This window comes from Callospermophilus lateralis, chromosome 4 (assembly GCF_048772815.1).
Source record: "Callospermophilus lateralis isolate mCalLat2 chromosome 4, mCalLat2.hap1, whole genome shotgun sequence".
In the NCBI taxonomy this organism is placed as follows: Eukaryota; Metazoa; Chordata; class Mammalia; order Rodentia; family Sciuridae; genus Callospermophilus; species Callospermophilus lateralis.
In genome coordinates this window covers 70,664,494-70,682,977 of record NC_135308.1, presented here as the reverse complement: position 1 = coordinate 70,682,977, position 18,484 = coordinate 70,664,494, and the positions used below count along the sequence as shown (strand labels likewise).

Sequence of the window (18,484 nt, the reverse complement as noted above, 5' to 3'; positions counted from 1 at the left end):
GTGTCTTTTGCTCACATTTTTAAAGCTTTCAGTCCATGACAGATTGGCCCTGTTGCTCTGGGCCTATGCATCACAGTACATCATGGTGGGGCATGTCATGGTGGAGGCCCATTCACTTCATGGTGGCTGAGTGCAAAGGAGAAAGAAAGAGATCAGGATCCCACAGTTTTCTTGGGGGGCTCACCAACAATGACCCCAAGCCTCATCTCCTAACGGTTCTACCACCTCTCCCAATAGCCCCAAACTGGGGACTGAACCTTTAACTCATGGACCCATGGCTGGGCATTCCAGATCCAAACTACAGTAGGCAGGTAAGACAGGAGTCAGGCTGGGAACGGGATCAGGGGTCTTTGAAAGAAGTGGGGGGCTCACTTTGCAGTAGGCAAAACGGCCCTTGGAAGGTTTTGAACAGGCAGCAGGTAGGATGAAGTGGAGTGTCAGGGAGGGGGTTCTGGAGGCCACATGGGAGTGAAGGTGGGGAGACCAGTTGTACCCAAGTGTCGATATAGAATGAAACAAAGGTAGGAAGGCCCTGGACCAGGTAATGGCAGTGGGAATGGGGTGGGGGGCAGAATCTGGAGCCATTTGGAGGTGTGAATGGGGTATTTGAGAGCACCAGGGGTTGACGATGGCCCCAGTGCTTTGAACTTGAATGCTTGGGAGGATGGTGATGGCAGGAGGTGCAAGAGGACTCTCAGGAGTAGAGGGCAGATGGTGAGTTTGCTTTTGGCCTTCATGACTTTGAGTTACTAAGAGGACATCTTGGTGAGTAAATGGAACCAACAGCTTGAATTAGAGGGTTGGCATTTGAGGGGCGATTGGGCTGGAGGTAACAGCTGCAGCTGCAAGAGTAGCACCAAGAGGAGTGGGACAAAGAGCAGGAAAGACGACTGAGTCTGAGCTCAGTCAGAGGGTAAGGGGAGGACCAGGGATCCTATGAGAGAGGGCAGAGGAACTAGACCAGCTGGAAGGGCAGACCAAGATGGTGCCAGGGCATGAGGAGTAAGGGCAGAAGGGAATATGAACAACCTTACTCCATGGAACAGCCATGCCCCAGGGATGCTTACGCCCTTATCTAGAAAGGTCCTGTATTTGTATATAACCGATGCACATCCTGCCACATTCTTGAAGTCATCTCTAGATTACCTGTGATGCCAAACACAATATAACTGCTAGGTAAATAGTTGTCACACTGTATAGTTTTGGGAATAATGACAAGAAAAAAAGTCTGTACATGTTCAGTACAGGTATGATTTTTTTCCTGAATACTTTTGATCTGCAGCTGTTGAATCTGCAGAGGCAGCACCCATGGATATGGAGGGCCACTGTCATGTCATCCTCTGCCTGTGTGATCTTTTGGCTTTAGCTCAGAGGTCACTTTCCTACAGTTGTCCAGCTATATTTTCCAAGGTGTTTTCCTCCAGGAACTTAAAAAATGCCCCACTGGGCAGGCAGAGCTTGCTTTTTTTAGTAAAGAATTTGAAGCTTAGAGAGCATCTCACTTTCCCAAATCATCCAGCAAGTGATTAGAACCCAAGGACTCTTGAATTCTTCATATTACACTGAGAACAGACTGTTGAATTTTGGTGACCAGAAGGTCAGGGTGGCCCCCTGCTACAGTACTGTGGTGAGGAAAGAAGTCAATCTACAGAAACTGGGGTGACTTGGGGGCAGCAGCTGTCATCAGTTATTTTCCCATAGCAGGGAAGGTGGGAGGTGGCACGCAGCGGCCCCCAGTGAACATGGCTGGGAAATAGCCCTGGCTTCGGTCTCTCTTCAGGGTTTGACATCAGTGACATCCCCATGACTGTATCTTCTTCCTGTTCCAGAGCTCAAAGCTATTGATGGTTCTTTTTCTTCACTTCATGTAGAAAATTGGGTTTCATGGAGAATGTGTGCCTGAAGGAACTCAAGGCTTGTGACTTTTATTGGCTATTTATTTTTATTCATTAAGCATCAAACTAGAGGGTGACAGCAGGAGAAAATGCAGGCGATGCCCATGGACAGGTGGCAGGAAGGTGCACACCCATTTGCCCAGGGCTTCTGCACATCCTTCCATTGGTCACTCTGACGGGCAGCCCAGCAGGGCTTCCTCTGCTGCAGACCAGGCTCAGGCCAGGAGTGGACCGAAATTCTGGTGTTTTATAGCCCAGTGGAGCAGCGACAGTTAACAATGATTTATTGTTTTTTCAAAATAGTTGGAAGAAAGAAGTTTGCCTCAACACCAAGCACTGATAGAACTTTAAGGTGGTGGGTCTGTCAATTATCTTGATTTCATATTGTATATGTGTGAAAAAATACCACATCATACCCCATGAATGTACAATTACCTATCAATTAAAAATAAAAACACCCAGGTGTGGTGGTGCACACCTATGATCCCAGAGGCTCAGGAGGCTGAGGCAGGAGGATTGTAAGCCAACCTCAGTAACTTAGAGAGGCTCTAAGGACTTAGACCCTGTCTCAAAAAAAAAAAAAAAAAGGCTTGGGATGTAGCTCAGTGGTGAAGTGCCCTTGGGTTCAATCCCTGGTACCAAAAAACAAACAAATAAAAAACTCCCCCAAATAAAACAAAACAAAACCACAAAAACACATTGGGTACTTTATGTGAAGCCTTATGCTGGACTCTAGTGATATAATGGTGAGCAAGACCAGTTATAACTTTGACCCTCATGGATTTTATAGTCTAGTGAGAGACAGATGTTAACCAGATTAAAAAAAAAAAGCCCAAGTACTTATAAAGTTACAAGTGTGGTGTTCTGGGAAGAGAAATACCTGATCTATGAGACCTGGAGATGAGTTTGGGGCAAAGAAGGGGGTACATGAGTGTGAGTGTTGGGCAAAGTGACATCAGCTCAGAGGAAACTGTGCAAAAATCCTGTGTGTAAAGGGTTCGAGCTTCACAGAAGGCCAGACGGCCGGAGCGGGAGAGGAAGGCAGGGGTCACATCACACAGGGATTTGGTCTTTATCCGAAGGCCTGTGGAGGGGAAGCTGTTGATGGAGTCAAGCAGTGATGTGACATAATCAGATTAAGGCTTTGAAAAGATTCTTGGCTGTGAAGAGGGGTGTTTTGGAGAGGCAAGAACAGGCACAGGGATGTTGGCTAGGAGACTTCTGCGTTGTGCAGGCAGGAGGCGATGGCACCTCGTCTCGAGGTAGTGGAGATAAGAGAAGTGGATACGAATCTCAGCCATTCTAGTGTTTTAGAGCCCAGTGGAGTGGCTACAGTTAAGAATGTGAGGGCTTGGTGATGGGTGAGGGAGAGGGCAATGTCAGGATGGACCTTGGCTTTCTGGCTGTGAGATCAGATCAGATGGCTAGTGGTAACGGTCAACGGATCAGGCTGGCCTTGAGACACCAGAGAAAGCCATCCTGCAGGCATGTGCAGATATGGGTCCAGGTTTCAAAGGAGAGGTTCAAGAGGCTGCTGGAAAGTTGCGAGTCATCTCTGGAATTGGGGCTGGGGCATGGATGGCACTACAGTGTGAGAAGCAGAGAGGGTGCAGGATGGAGCCTGGGGAATGCTGACATTCAAAGACCAGGACAAGGCACAGGTGAGCCACAGTCCAGGTTGAGAAGGAGCAACCAGGGACGTAGGAGGAACTAGGGGAGATTAAAAAAAAAATTCTCTAAAACAACAGTGTCCGTTGTTTTACTTACTTATTTAACAATAAGTAAAGTTGAAGGGGATCACATAAAGAACTGAAAATCATTCCATGGGATATGATGACGTGGAAGTCATGGGTGACCTTAGTAAGGCAGGCTTACAGAGTGATGGGGCTGGGAGCCCAGCTGTCAGGGGCAGAGAGGATATAGGTGGGGGTAGGCAGGGAGAGATAGGAAATGGGACAGCAAGTGCTGAGGACTCTTGCAAAGTTGGGTTGTGTCTTCCCCTCTGCAGCTACTGTGAGGATGGCTTCATGCACTGCACCACCAGTGGAGCCCCGGGAAGCCTGTGGCCAGACACTGTCCTCAGCAATCCCCTGTCCCATCGCAGTGAGTACTGTACCCCCAGAACACTATTTGCTTCTCCTCTGCCCTGACTCTTGAAGCATGGAGTCTGGAAAGAGCCGGGTGCACTGTCTGATGTGTGTGTGTGTGTGTGTGTGTTCAGGTGCACGTCTGGTTTTGCCCAGCTTTGCTACAATTTCTGGGTTTGTGTGAGTGACTTTCAGGCCTACGCTTGTTTTTTGCATGTGTAAATCCAAATTACCAAGTCAAGACTATTTTATTTGGTGGAAGGGAAAGGCCAAATATCTGCAAGATGGATTTGTGTGACCTCCGTTTTGCCTGCGTTGACCTTAGCCCGGTGAACAGTGGGGTGGATCCGTTGCTTTGATTGTGATGGCAGTCAACCTTCTTTGATGGCCTCTTGCTTCCTATGGATGTGCTGAGCAGGTCCCCTCTTTGAAAACTTCTCAAATGAAGTTGAAAGAGTGGGGTTTGTCTTGCACACCTCCAGGGTGGACGAGGGAAAGGGTTCCCCTCCAGAGGGTTGGGCTGGCTGAGAAATAAAAGCAAATAGTACTACAAAATAACCACAGGACACAGAAATATAGTTTCAGACCTTGGGCAGCGATGGGCCAAGCTGACCAGAAGGGTGCAGCTTCTAATAAAGATGGAACCTGGGCATGCTTTATTTATAGCGTTACAGATCAAAGGGGATTGGTAGGTAGAAGGTTTCAGGGTGCTTGCTTCTTCACGGAAAAACAGATACAGGTGGGGGTAGGCAGGCTGTTTGGCTTTTCGTGGTTCAGGCCCATCTCCGGTGTTGTGTGGGACCTTTTGGCAGAGCTGGGTGGGAATTCACACGTATTGGGCCATCTCACCAGCCGGAGTGCTGCTGTGAGTTCCCAGATACCTGATCTTCCCACTCAGTGGCTTCAATGCCAATCTGGTCCACACATTTCATGGATGGATTCCTGCAGGTTTGGGACAGTTGCTCTCAGCTTGAAGGTCCTGATGGTTGCTGTCCTGGAGAGTGGGCTGACCGTGTGCTGGTGGGACCATTCATGTTTCTGGATCACAGGAACTCTCCTTGCTTCCAGAAGGCTCATTCTTTCTTAGAAAGGAGTCTCCAGTGCGAGGGACATAAATGGGCCATTTCAACCTCCAGCTTGACCACTTCTGTCTCTGCCTCTCCCTTTCCATGAGACTCTTTCCCCCCCAGGTAACCCGTATCTGTGCCCGTCCTTGGCTTTCCAGCTTTCCCTTGGGGAGGCATCTGGCTCCCTGTGTGATTGACTGTGGGAGCCTCTCTCTCGGCCCAGATTTGGTGCAAGATCACAAATATGGGGATGGCTCACAGGTTGAAATCAGAATGTGTGACTGAGGCCAGGAGTCCTTCTGCCTATCTCTTCCCCTCCCTCTGGCGGCACTCCCCAGGATCCCAACCTTCCCTGCATCTTGCCTCTTAGACCTGCCCTTAAGGTTCCTCTTGCTCAGAGTCTTCTGGTCTAGACACTGGAAGGCATTGCATCTTTTTCAGTCAGGAAACTCCAAGAATTTTGTGCAAAGTGGCACTTAACTGTTCAGAGTTTCAGCTTATTTTCATGTAAAAATAAGGCCGGGAATTCTGCCTTTCTTGCATACAGGAGAGCTCTAAGTGCTATTAAGTACCCCAAGGTTTTTTTTTTTTTTTTTTTTTTAAGAAAGGCATTGTATCATACATCTACTCTTATCATTATCCAATCAGCCACGGATATCTATGATTTGCCAGGAAATGATCTTTCAATGAACAAAGTAGATAAAAGATTTCTGCCTTCAGGAAGCACTCTTCTTATGGGGCTGAGTGGAGTGGAGTAGTGTGGACAATCAACAAATAAGAGAGATATGTAGTTGATCAGGTGGTGAGAAAAACATGATGAGATGGAGGAAAACAAAGCAGGGTGGGGAGACTGGAGTGCCCGGGGCTAGAGTGCTGCAAAGGTCAATGGGGTGGCTCAGCAAATGTATGAAATATGATATGTCAAGAGCTTTGTAATGTTTTGAACAACTAATAATAAAAAAGAATAATAAATAAAATTTTAAAAAAAGAGCAATCAGCTTTTGGAAGTCTTTGTGGTTGAATGGCCTCTTCCTTCACAAGTTGTAACCATCTTAGGAATAATTTTGTGGGTCCCACTAAGGCTCCAATTTAATTTCTAAACCCAAGTATTTGAAAGCCTGGGTCTGGAAATTACTGCAATATGTGCTGATTCAATGCAACCTGCTACAGTGGGATCGGTGGGGGGGGGGGGGCGGGGGGCGGGGTGTGGATAAGAAGTGGGGGCCAGGCCATCGGATGAATGCTGGGGTCATAAGAGTTGTCACCAGTATAGGCCAAAGCTCTAAAGCTCTAATGAGTAGGTGAGGTGTCACTTTGGTCCCATGTGGGGACCTGGCTCAGGGTTCAGCCCCACTGAGCAACATCTTGTCCCAGGGACTAGGCAGCTTTGAGTCTCTCAAATGAGTGACAACACCTGGGGCATCAAAGGACAGTGCTGAAGGTGGATGTATTCACTCCTTCACTAATACCTCTGATTTCTCTACCTCTAAGGCAAAAGGAGCCTATCCTGTCGGCCACCCATGGTCAAGTTGGTGTGTCCTGCTGACAATCCGCGAGCTGAGGGGCTGGAGTGTGCTAAGACGTGCCAGAACTATGACCTGGAGTGCATGAGCATGGGCTGCGTCTCTGGCTGCCTCTGCCCCCCAGGCATGGTGAGCTTCCCCATGGGTGGGCACCTTCCCTTCCGTTTTCCTGCAGGTGGGAATGAGTGATGGGGCTATGGAGTCAGAGAGAGGAAGAACAACAGCCAGGCAAGGAGGGCCATGGGAGTAGTGGTGATGGGTGGGGGTGGTAGGCAGAGTCCTTGGTGGCCCATTCAGCTGCCAAGTCAGGGAGGGAGTTGGGAGGAAAATGTCTGGGTTGATCCTGATGGGATCTGACAAAAATATAAGATCTTGGCTCACAGGGGCACCCTAGGAAGCAAAGAAAGCATTTCCAGAAAATACAAGTAAAAACAGGCATTTCTACTAGAATTCTTCCAAGGGCTGCATTCCATGGTATGAAGATGGAAGGACACACATATTTGCATGTGATTAGCATATATGCGTGCGACTTTCTATTTTAAAAGAAGACATTGAGGTCCCTGCTATGCCACTAGCAAATTATGGGTCTTCCCCACATTGAGGCTTGTTTTCCTGTCTGTCAAGTGAATTGTGATGTCTTGGCCAACTCTGTATATTCATGATTCTGGGACTGTGGCTGCAAATGTGTCTGGAGGCCATGCATGATCCAAGCCCATGCTGGTCTGCAGTACCTGGCTCCTATGTGCATCTGTGGGAACTGGTGCTGCTGGCAATGGTTACAGCATGTCTAAGCCTACTTATCTGCTTTCCAAGTCTGATCTTAGGTCAGTTTTGTATTAAATATATGATATATGATATATATATATATATATTATTTTTGTTACCCTAAAGAATGCTACTTCTTTTTCACATGCATTCCATCTTCTTTCCTTCCCCTGAATCCAATTTCCCACACCCAGAGTGGTGAGGAGTTGGGATGGGGGATCTAGAATCCAGAATGTAGGAGGAGGGGATGACTGCAGTGGGGTGTTGAGGGTGGGAGAATTAATGACACTTGAGGGGCAGTGTCCTGCACCATGAAGATGGCCAGTGTTCTCTAGAGGGAACTTGGGCTTGTGACCGGTGGTCCTCAGAAGGGCTGGTGTCTGAAGCATGTGCAGGGCAGATGCTCTTTTCTACTTCTTCAACCATTTCTTCTTCCAGAGAGGCCAGCTCCCATTTCTTCTTTCCTGGGTGTTCTTCTGTCTTAGCCTTAGAAGGTTCTGGAATGTTTTTTTTTTTTTTTTTTTTCTGATAGAGGAGCTAGAGGTTGGCTAGTGAAAAGTATAGTTCAGTACCTTAGGAAAAGATGGATATCCGTGAATGGTCTGTAAGGAGAGGGAAACTCAGACCCAGGTCAGGGTGAGAAATAGGAGCAGGCAGAGGCAGCTTTCATGTTGCTCTTTATCCTTGGGGTCCTTATTTTGAGTGTTTCAGAATTTTGGGGGGGGACAGAGATCATTGTTATCCTGACATTGAAGAAGGCTCTGGCAATAAAAGGGCTTCTCCACAGGTGTGTGTGTGTGTGTGTGTGTGTTTGAGACAGGTTCTCACTAAGTTGCCTAGACTGGTCTCCAATCTCTGGACTCAAGCGATCCTCTGGCCTCAGCCTCCTGAGTAGCAGGGGCTACTGCCCTGTGCCACTGTACCAGTCTGGTTCAGGAACTCTTTTAAATGAAAATTTTCTTGTTCATGGAAGGAAACAATCCAAATAGTCTTGAATATTAATGAACACAATCATTTTTTTGCATTAGGCCCCAAATTCCCACATGGAGAGTGAGACCTCAGCTATAGCATGTCAGGTGCCCCTTTGGCATCCAGAAGCCTCTGGCATACGTTCTGAGGACAGATCTGTCACCTAACAAGGGGGCTCTTTCACCTCCACCACAGAGGATTACAAACTTGAAGGCTTGTATCACAAGGATTGGGTCATTTTTACAACTTACTCATTACCTAGCAGAGCAGAAAAGTCTGTGTAATTTATGAAGTGAGCACAGTGTGCTGGCTGCAGCACAGGACATGTGTTCCTGGCCACAACACAAAGAAAATGGAGCTGGAAACATTTTGTTTGGGCTCATTTGATGGTGCAGACCTTATACCTGGGGGACCTTCTCTGTCCCTTGTGAGAGGTGGTAGGGTTGTGGTGTGTTCCCCAACGGTTTGGTAACAAGCCACATTCTGCATTCTGAAGAGTTGGAAGGAGGAGGGCAGTTGCTTTTTCTTGGGGGCAGATCTACTGAGAGCTGGAGGAGCGCTGAGCAGCAATAGGCTGAGCTCCCCTGGGCATCGCTCCTGTCTGGCTTGGTGTTTCTTAATTTTTCTACCTGAGGCTCACTTACCTCCTCTGTAACACAGGCACAGAATTCCTGTTCTGAATTCACCATGCTTTAGCTCTGGGCCCAAAGGGGCTATATGTGAAAGCACATTTAAACCCAAAATTACTATAGAATCATAGGAATAGCTTTATCTTTGTTTTCATAAATAACCGAGGTTCCCCCTCAGAGGCTGTCTGGATCAACTTCTCCTGTCCACAGGAAGGATCCACATCTGTTTTCTTCAGTTTCTCGTCTGTCGTGGACCAGTGCTTTTGTACATGCAACAAAAACGAATAATTGGAAAAGTGAAACCAAAAGCAATGACAGACAAGATATGAGCCTCTTTCAATGTTTATCAGATACAGAAGACACGATAGTCCTCTGTCAAATGGCCACAAGAGTTTCTAAATATGCATTTTCTGTACTTGCATCGCATAGGTTGGCCTGGCCCAGGGACTGCTCTTTGAGTAGCCTTGCCCTTGGCTGAAGACTGCCTTTCCTCCTCCCAGGCATGTCTCAGTGTTCACTGTCAGCCCAGAAGCACCTGCTTGGAGAAGAGGTTTTTCTGGCCCGCTTCTCCAGCTGCAGTTCTCTCTGCTCCTGCCACTGCTGCAAAGGTTTCCTTGCATGGGGAAAAGGAGGCAGGATGCTTTTGATAGGCACCAGCACCATGAGAAAGGCTTGGTGGAGAAGCCTTGAGGGAAGGGCATTGTGCTGGAATCCCATACTTCCATCTTCAAACTGTGGTTTTTGACATTTACCTAACTGAGTGGCACATCATTTAAAATCTTTGTGTTTTAATTTTCTAATCAGTAAAACTGGATTAGGAGAGCTTTGGGAAGACTGAGGCTGGCAGTGGCAGGCACATGGGAGGTGTTTTGGCAGTGGTGGCTGAATTGCCACTATCTATACATTTATGGAGGAAAACCAGGAACTTGGTCATCACAAATTGGGAGAAACTTTTCAGACATCTGGGTTCACATTATGAGACTCACTGGGTCGATAAAATGAGGAGATGTCCCTTGAAGTCGTCCCAAATTGTTATCTATTTAGTTGCAAAATTTCTTTTTTAATTTTTTTTGTTGCAAAATTTCTTAGTGAACATTTTGCCTGAATCATTCATTACTTTAAGTTAGGATATTACCTTTGTCCACCACTAGGTGGCAGAAAAGCACAACTCACCACCCTGTTCCTTTATCTGGGCTGTAGCCCTTACTGGGACCAGTGCAGGGTGGCAGAGGTAGAAGGAACCCTGGACACCTGTCACCTCCATCCTTTCTACCACGTGGGGGTAGGGGGACTGGGAAAGAAAGGAAACAGAAGAAGTTCAAGGCTGTATGATTATATAGTGGAAATTTTGAACTCCTGGCAACCAGACCAACCTTCAGTCTTATTGGTCTCCCTTTGGGAGTCTAGGCGTCTGGGTGCTCAAATAGTTAGGTTTCTGGGGAAAAATGTAGGACTACTGTCTGGGAGATGATAACTTGCCCCTTGAAATCTAATGGTTACATTTTCCAAACTGGCACCCAGTTCTGCTGGCATTTAGGGAAATTCCCGGCAGATGTGAAATATGTTCCTGTCCGTGGTCCCTGAATACTCAGTATGAAGACTGAAAAGATTTTTAAAAATACACAGCTTGAGCTCAGGGGCTCATCCAGAGTGGACCTCATATGTGGACATTGTGAATCCTAGGAGACCCAAGAAAGCTTTCCTATCTACAAATATTTTCTATATTTAAACCACAGTTTGCCACCAAATCAGGCTTCCAAAACATAACGGGCGTGCATGCATTTTGGTTAACAAGCATCAGCTTTTTTTAAAAAAGCTTACAACTTCATAAATCTTTATAGGATTTAGTGTGAGTTACTTAATTATGTTGCTTTCCTTCTAGCAAAAATATAGTAAAAAGCTAGTAGAAAACAGCTGCATTGAGCTGGAAGTATCAGTAGGGTAGGAGAATCTCCAGAAATAGTTGGAAGGCAAAAACTGTTTTTGAAGAATGAGTTTGTATGATGTTCCTGTTTGGTGGGAAATAATGGGGATTTTTCCAGAGAAGGGTAATAAAATCATCTTTTGTTTTACTTTGTAATTCCCCTTGGAACTGACCAAGACCAAGTACTGTGTTCTTAGCTTGAGCCACTCTTGCCCTAGATGTCATGAATTGGTGGACAATGGGATAAGTATTTTTGCCACCTTTCTCTTTAATTCTTCCAAGGATATCTACAAATATTATCTTAGTATCCTTCTGGTATCCCAAAGGAACAAATCCTAGCCAGAGATGCTTGTCTTTATTGTACACCTGAGGTTTTAGTGACTTGCTACAGAAGTCACTGAATTCTGGCAGGAATCTGCCATCTTCTCTACCGGGCTCCCGAGCTCACTCACATCATAGGGACTGCTCTGCTGGCCTGCCTGCTCACCTGGCCAGTTCTCACCTGACCCTGAAAACCCCTGCAGTTTGCCTTCATCCCTGTGACTTTGAATCTCCATGAATTTCTTTAGCATTTTGGAGTTCTTGGGGTGTTTCTAGCTGGGTTGTGTTATTTGATTCTCTCTCCAAAGTCAGGAAGTCTCATATAGTGACCTGGAGACCCTGTCCTCTCCACCCCTGCTCTAACTTATGGATCTAACCCCACAGCACCGTGGCCTTGATGGCATTCCTCACTTAATACTGAGGTCTTGTCTTAGCATTGTAATCTATCAGCTAATAATCTCCTTTCCCCATCATAAGTTAGGGCAGAGAGGAGCTATGTGGTTTGCCAGGGAGAACTGAGAAGGAAGAGGAAGCATCAGTGCAGTGGAAGCAGCATTAGCTCATGGCCAGGCTGGGATTTTTAGTTTTATGTCTGTTGAAGTTGCACCTGGGTGAAGGGAGGGATTCCCTAGCTAGGCCTTGTTTACATGGAACTTTGTGACAGGGAGTTGAATATCCTGGAGCGAGACAAAGGCATCCAGCATGAACACCAAGATGCCTAGGAGTCCTCACCCCAGGCTGCTTGCAGGGGACCAAGTAGCACATGTCCTGCTGAGGTGAGGCAGGTCAGCAGGGCTCTGCCTCCTGGACTCCATCCTGCATCACTTTTGTCTCAGGTGATGTTTCCGATTGTGAGGCTTATTATCTGGTTCTGTTCACTAGGAGCCTTAGAATGCATCAGTCATTCTTATAGTGGCCACTAGGTGGCAGGCCTCGGACTTATGTTCAAGCTGACAAACCTTGGGTGCATGTGGGAATAAACCCTGAGTGTGACAGAGCCTTTGAAGGTTCAGGAACAGAGAGATTTTTCAGGCTCTCCGTGTTCCTGCCAAGCTGCCATCTTCCCTTCCGGGCTCCTGAGCTCACTCACATCACCAAGGATGTGGCTGACCTGCATCTCCCTCTCTCTCTCCACTTGTCCTGCCGACTCAGAAACACCTTCTGTGATGGATAGAGGTGGAGGATATTAGTCTTTCCATTCAACTCCGCCCTCATACAATCTTGAGCTGTGGTCCTTCACATGAAAGCCCTTTGTTTAGCCCAAGACCACCCTGCTCCCAGGGCTTTGTCCAGTTCCAAGTCCTTGGAACTCTGATTTTGCCAGGGAGTGATGGATTTGCACCAAGCCTGAACCATCTCGTAAGGGAGCTTCTCACCCCCTCATTTAGCTCTGGAACCAGGGTGCATGGTCCCTTCACCTCAGGGTGACCTAAGCATTGAAGGTCAGGCCATGCCAGAGCAGATGTCCAGAGCTGTTCCTGGAGTTGAGATCGAAGCCGATCTCCACACTGGGGTCAGAGTGGGGTTTGGCTAGCTCTTGCTGAGCCCACTGGGACCAGGGGCCAGGTAAACATCTAAGAACCCCAGGTCTGCTGGGGTTGGGGGTTCTCAGTTCTTCCCTGGTTCTGGTCCCGGTGGACCTGAGGAATATAAGATTACATGAGTAACTTGTCCAGGGTGGAGGGCAGGGAGGCAGAGCACACGGCTGTGGAGAATGTGTCAGAGTGTCAGGGGCCTGGAGGCGAAGGGCATGTGTGGCTTGGGCAGGCCCCAGAGGCTGGTTTTGGTAAATCTCTGCTTATGTGAACTAATCAGCTCTCACTTCCAAGGTGCTGAATGCAGATTAATTTTATTTAGGGAAAAAAATAAAGAAACAAAACAGAAAAGAAAAATCTCTGTACTTCCCAGCCCACCACCGGAGGCAACGTCTCTATTTTCTGCTAGTTCTTTTTGGAAATATGTATATATAAATATATAATATTAGGACCATATGTGTGTACAGTTCTCTTCCTTGTTTTAAAAACAAACAGCATAGCTATTTCCCGCATCATTGAAGATTCTTCCAAGGGGTCATTCTAACAGTGCAACAGGACACCAGCACCTGGGATTCCTTAATGGATGTAATCATTTTCCTACCGTTGAACACATGATGGTTTCCATTTTTTTTTGCAGTGATAAATAATTTTACATTAATCTTTGCCCATAACTCTATTTCTTTTGAAGACTCCTTTTGTGTGGAATGACTGGATCTCTGGGCTTCTGCCGTGGGTGTCCCAGGTTACATTTCCCCAGCAGGATACCACAGGGTAGAAAGTGGTCAGTAGCCTCAGTTGGTAGGAGTGACAGTGTAGGCAGTGCCCACACTTGCCAAGCCCCAGCTGGGTGTGGGCTTCCTGTCATGGCCTGTAGCTGAGGCTGTCCATGGCTCAGTCCCTGTCCTTATGCTGGACTCCTGGCAGGTTCAAGCTCCTGGTGACATGTCCGATCTGTCCCTGTGGCCTTTGAGACTTTTGGATTCTTTTTCTTTAGGTCCGGCATGAAAACAAATGTGTGGCCCTGGAAAGGTGTCCCTGCTTCCACCAGGGCAAAGAGTACGCCCCGGGAGAAACCGTGAAGATTGACTGCAACACTTGGTGAGGCTGGGGGTGGGGGGGGTGTTCCCTGGGGACCCAGCTACTTTGGCACCCTATGGTGGCCTGTGTGCAGTGTTCCTTTTCTCTGTGCTTGTTTCTCCATCTGTGAAATGGAAGAATATTCACCATCACTTGTGCTCATCCCAGATAGGCACTGTGTTGCTGATTAGCTTTTCAGTTCAGGGAGATGGGCCCTGGGGGAAGATAAGTACCTTGCCCTACATATAGCCAAGTTGCCAACGAGTGTGGGGTTAGGAGGGTCCTTTTCTTACAGGTCTTAAACTGCTCACAAGGGTACCATGAGTGTGCCTGTAATGGTGCAGTTTGAGGAGGGTCTTGGCAAGGGTGGCTGGTTTCTTCTGCTCCTTGGCCATCCTTCACATAACCCCTCGCCCTTCTCACTCACCCTGCCTTTGCACCGCCTTAGAAAGGGGCCCTGTGGACAGATGTGCAGGGCTGTCTGAGGTCTGAGCCTACCACCTCTGACGCACAAGTGGGCTTCCCAAGGTCAGCTCTGGTTACGGATGGCAGGGGGATGGGCCATGTGGCCATTGGCAAATCACTATAGATTTAAACATATAGCTACATGCACACAAAACCTCTCCTGGCAGGAGTTCGTGGTTCATTACTACTTTCCAGACTCAGAACTTTCCTGCTGTTCTGTCTTATTCTTCCCATTAGCTTCAGAGGGATTTCAACCTCAGTGTGTCTGCTTCACAGAGACCCTGAGGCCAATATCAGGCCGACTTGTGGCTTCTAGGATAAGGCTGAGCAAATCTATGCGGGTGGCCTAGAGAGGATCCGGGCCTCCTCCCCAGCTGCCTGGACCACTGTGGACAACCCCTGCCCTTCTTTGCCTCAGTTTCTCCCTTGTAACCAGAAAGCAGCATCTTTTCCCTTTGTCCTTCTGGGCCCCATGCTGGGCCTGTGAATTTCATGTTCCACTAGCTGCAAACCCTTAACTTCTTGAGGCTTCCTGGAGGGTTGGGTGGCACTTGGAGTATTGTTCCTCCAGTGCCTCCTGGTTCCCTAAGACCCAGATGCACTCAAAGTGCCCAACCAGTCATGTTACATTACTGTTCCTAGTGTCTGTCGGGACCGGAAGTGGAATTGCACAGACCACGTGTGTGATGCTACTTGCTCTGCTATTGGCATGGCTCACTACCTCACCTTTGATGGGCTCAAATATATGTTCCCTGGGGAATGCCAGTACGTTCTGGCCCAGGTAAGAATGGGAGTGAGGAGGGGAGGTGCTGTCTCTGGGTGGGAGGTGCAAGTAGGGCTTTTCCAGGTCAGATTTTCGCCCTCCTGTCTGTAGAGAAAACTCTGGGGTCTGGTTTTACTGGAGTAATTTTCCAGTCCTTGAAAGAGGTGCCTGAAGAGGTAGGCGGTTTAAAACCCAAAGTGGTGTTTGTTTTCCTTCTGTTCATCTGGAGGTATCTAAGAACAGCCTAGAAAGCTCACTTGTTGAGTAGGACTGGTGTGGGCATAAGGTCACACTCAGTCCAAATTAGCACTAATGTGAGTTAGAAAAAGCTGTCAGTCTCCACCAGGATGCACAGTTTGGGAAGTGAAGCCCAACTGGACCTCAAAACCCCTCCACCCCGGCCTTGCTAGCCCCCTTGCGTGGTGAGCAGCAGCCTTGGACAGGGGGATGGCTGACATGACATGCCTGTCCTCTGATTCTATTGCGTTCTCCACTGTTTTCATTTCTGACCATGTACAATTTCAAATTGTGGGGGAAGGAGGAGGAAGAGGAGGAGGGGGAGGGGTACAGGTTCACAAAAAAGTCCTTCTGCAAGGCAGAATGAGAAAGAAGTCAGGAAACCTTAGCTACTGAGGACAATAGCCCCTTTACCTCCCCTTCTCCACGTCATAGATTCCTGTAAATTTCTCTTGCTGGTTGACACCAAACAAGTAAGCAAGGGGGTTGAGTGCTTTTCTCTAGAGGGAGGAGACACTGTGCCCTGTGATGCTTTAAACAAATGTGGTCTCTCTGTCTCCATTCTCTAGGGGAGGAGGGTTGGGGGGCTTGGTGTGGTCTGAAGGAAGGACCACAAACCTGGAGGAGCCTCAGCCCCAGAGATGGAGCTGCAGGTCCCTAGGAGTCAGGGAGCATCAGGACAAAGACCACATGTGCAGAGCATGCTGGGAGGGGACGGAGCTAACTGGGGCTCCAGCAGCCAGCTGCCTCCACCTCGCACACCCCAGCTGGCCCAGGGAGGAGCGTGCTGGGGACAGGGGATGTGTACCTTAAGTGCTTTAGGAACACCTATGGACCTGGGCTGAGTGCCCCCTGGAGCTTTTCCATGGGTTAGAAATGAAAGCCTGTCTTTTGATTACTGGGCTACCTCCCACCTTGGTGGCAGAAGTCAGGGTGACATCAGTTTTGCTATTTAGCTACCAAGCCAGTTTCAAACCTGAGCATCCAGAAAAAACAAACAATAAATTCTGTGCAAGAAGAAGCAGCTGGTCAGCGTCTCCTGCTCCCCAGCTCTTCTCCTGCCCACGCAAACTTTCCCAAGTGGTCCCATTTTCAGGAATCCCCTTTCAAATTATTTCCCTTTCCCACAGCTAATCCTGTTGTCCTCTTTTGATGCTAGTCCTGGGCACCCTGCCCTTGCGGTAGCTTCCTTTGGGTACTATTATCAGACTTAACCCTTTCTCCTTCAGAAAAGACTCAGCTGGTGACCACAGATAAATCACTGACACCCTTGTTCCCTCTTTTAACTTCCCCACTCATTCATCCAACACCCAGTTAGTTGAACAAGCCTAGGAAGTTGACTGATTTGTAATCTTATAGAGGAAGATCAGATGTTGTGTGTGAGTGTGTGTAAATATGTGTATATGTTATGTGTATATGTGCATTTGTGTGTATGGATATATGTGAGTGTATGCACATGTGTATTTGTGCATACTTATGTGTATGTGTATATGGATATATGTGTATATGTATGTATGTACATGTGTATGTGTGCACATATGTTTATGTATAAGAGTGTGTGTATATGTGTGTAAGAGAGGTATGCAATTTACTCACGTGACAGGCCAAGACTGTTTCTCCAAATTGAGTATTTTATCTTTATTCCAGCCCACCACAGTAGTAGCCACCATGGGGGAACTATTTGCCAGGAGTGGGTCTCCTTTTTCTTAACTTTCTAAGCAATTGACCATCAATGATCTTTTAGTGCTCCCTTTTGCTGTAAACCCAGCTAGAGATGTAGCTTGGGAGCTGTGGGTGGTGTTGAGCCCTCTTTGGTTACACCCTCTGGGTCAGCAATCTACAGGGTTCAGCCAGCAAGAGAGCCTCAAGATGCCATGTGGTCAGACTGTTCTAATTACCTGCATGTGGCCAAGAATTTATGGGATCTAGGCAGGGGATTGTAGCCTGGAGCTTCTGTCAAAGCATGCAACGTACCACTTTTCCTCCCCTTCTCCCCCTCCCTCTCCTCCTGGTGATCATTACACCTGTACCTCACTGACATAGGAACCAGGTTTACTTGGATGAATGAGGATGACACACCTGAGGGAGTTTACCCCCCACCCCATGCATATGCACAGGCACAAACACACCTGTGGATGTGGTAACGTCCTGTAACACGTATCTAAAGACCCACGAGAACAAGATGTCCATCTTCTGTTCTGGGAGAAATAGCAGGGTTAATATTTCTCTCTGCCTCCCCTCTTTCCCTAGGATTACTGTGGCAGTAACCCGGGGACATTTAGGATCCTTGTGGGGAATGAGGGGTGCAGTTACCCCTCAGTGAAATGCAAGAAGCGGGTCACCATCCTGGTGGAAGGAGGAGAGATTGAACTATTTGACAATGAGGTAAGAGCCAGCCTCATCTCCTCCACCCTCGCGCTCCTCCTTGTTCCCCTATCAGCTTGCTTGAAGCATTTATCAAGCATCCATTCAGAACCGTGGGAATGGAGTAACACAGCCATTACAGAGACCGAGGTCCAGCTACACATCTGGCCTGGACATAGTCTATGAGCAGCACAAGTGACAGATCAATATGGATAACAAGGTTTCAATTTGGTTGAAGTCTGCATTTGTGTGTGGAGAAGGATGTAGAATCGTGTCTGCATAACTGTAGGAACAAGCAGTGCTTATTGCTGGAGAGGGCATGAAACATGGAGGGAAAGAGAACTTTCCCTTCTCTATGCAATGATCCCTCTTCTGTGGGGACATATTTCAAGATCCCCAGCTGATGACTGAAACTGAAAACAGCACCAAACCTAGTGTATATGAGGTTTTCTCCTATATATACATATTATAATGGTTTCATTTACAAATTAGGCATAGTAACATATTAACAACAACAATAATAAATAGAACCTCTATAACAATACATTATAATAAAAATTATTTAAAACTTATTATTTCTGGAATTTTCCATTTAATATTTTTGGAACTCAGGTGACTATAGTTTCTGTAACTGCAGAAAACAAAACTGAATAAATAGGGGCTACTGTATGTGTACACATACACACACACACACACACAATGAAAGATTTTTACTTTCTTTTAAACTTTTAAGATCTCTTCAGATATATTTGGTGTGTATGTGTAAGATGCTGGGGATCAAACTCAGGGCCGCACATATGCTAGGCAAGTGCTCTTCCACTGAGCCACGCCCCCAGCCTTTAAGATAAATATTTTGAAAGAGC

At 47.3% G+C, this 18,484-nt stretch overlaps 1 protein-coding gene across 1 annotated transcript in view; it reads left to right on the top strand.

Annotated features, from left to right (window-relative positions):
• The window catches only part of Vwf (von Willebrand factor), a 154,531-nt gene that overhangs the window by 58,549 nt on the left and 77,498 nt on the right, over positions 1-18,484 (top strand). The window contains exons 17-21 of the mRNA XM_076854040.1: positions 3,904-3,998; positions 6,541-6,701; positions 13,710-13,813; positions 14,900-15,038; positions 17,508-17,642. Coding sequence (XP_076710155.1) covers positions 3,904-3,998; positions 6,541-6,701; positions 13,710-13,813; positions 14,900-15,038; positions 17,508-17,642 — 634 coding nt within the window. The remainder of the gene's footprint in view (positions 1-3,903; positions 3,999-6,540; positions 6,702-13,709; positions 13,814-14,899; positions 15,039-17,507; positions 17,643-18,484) is intronic.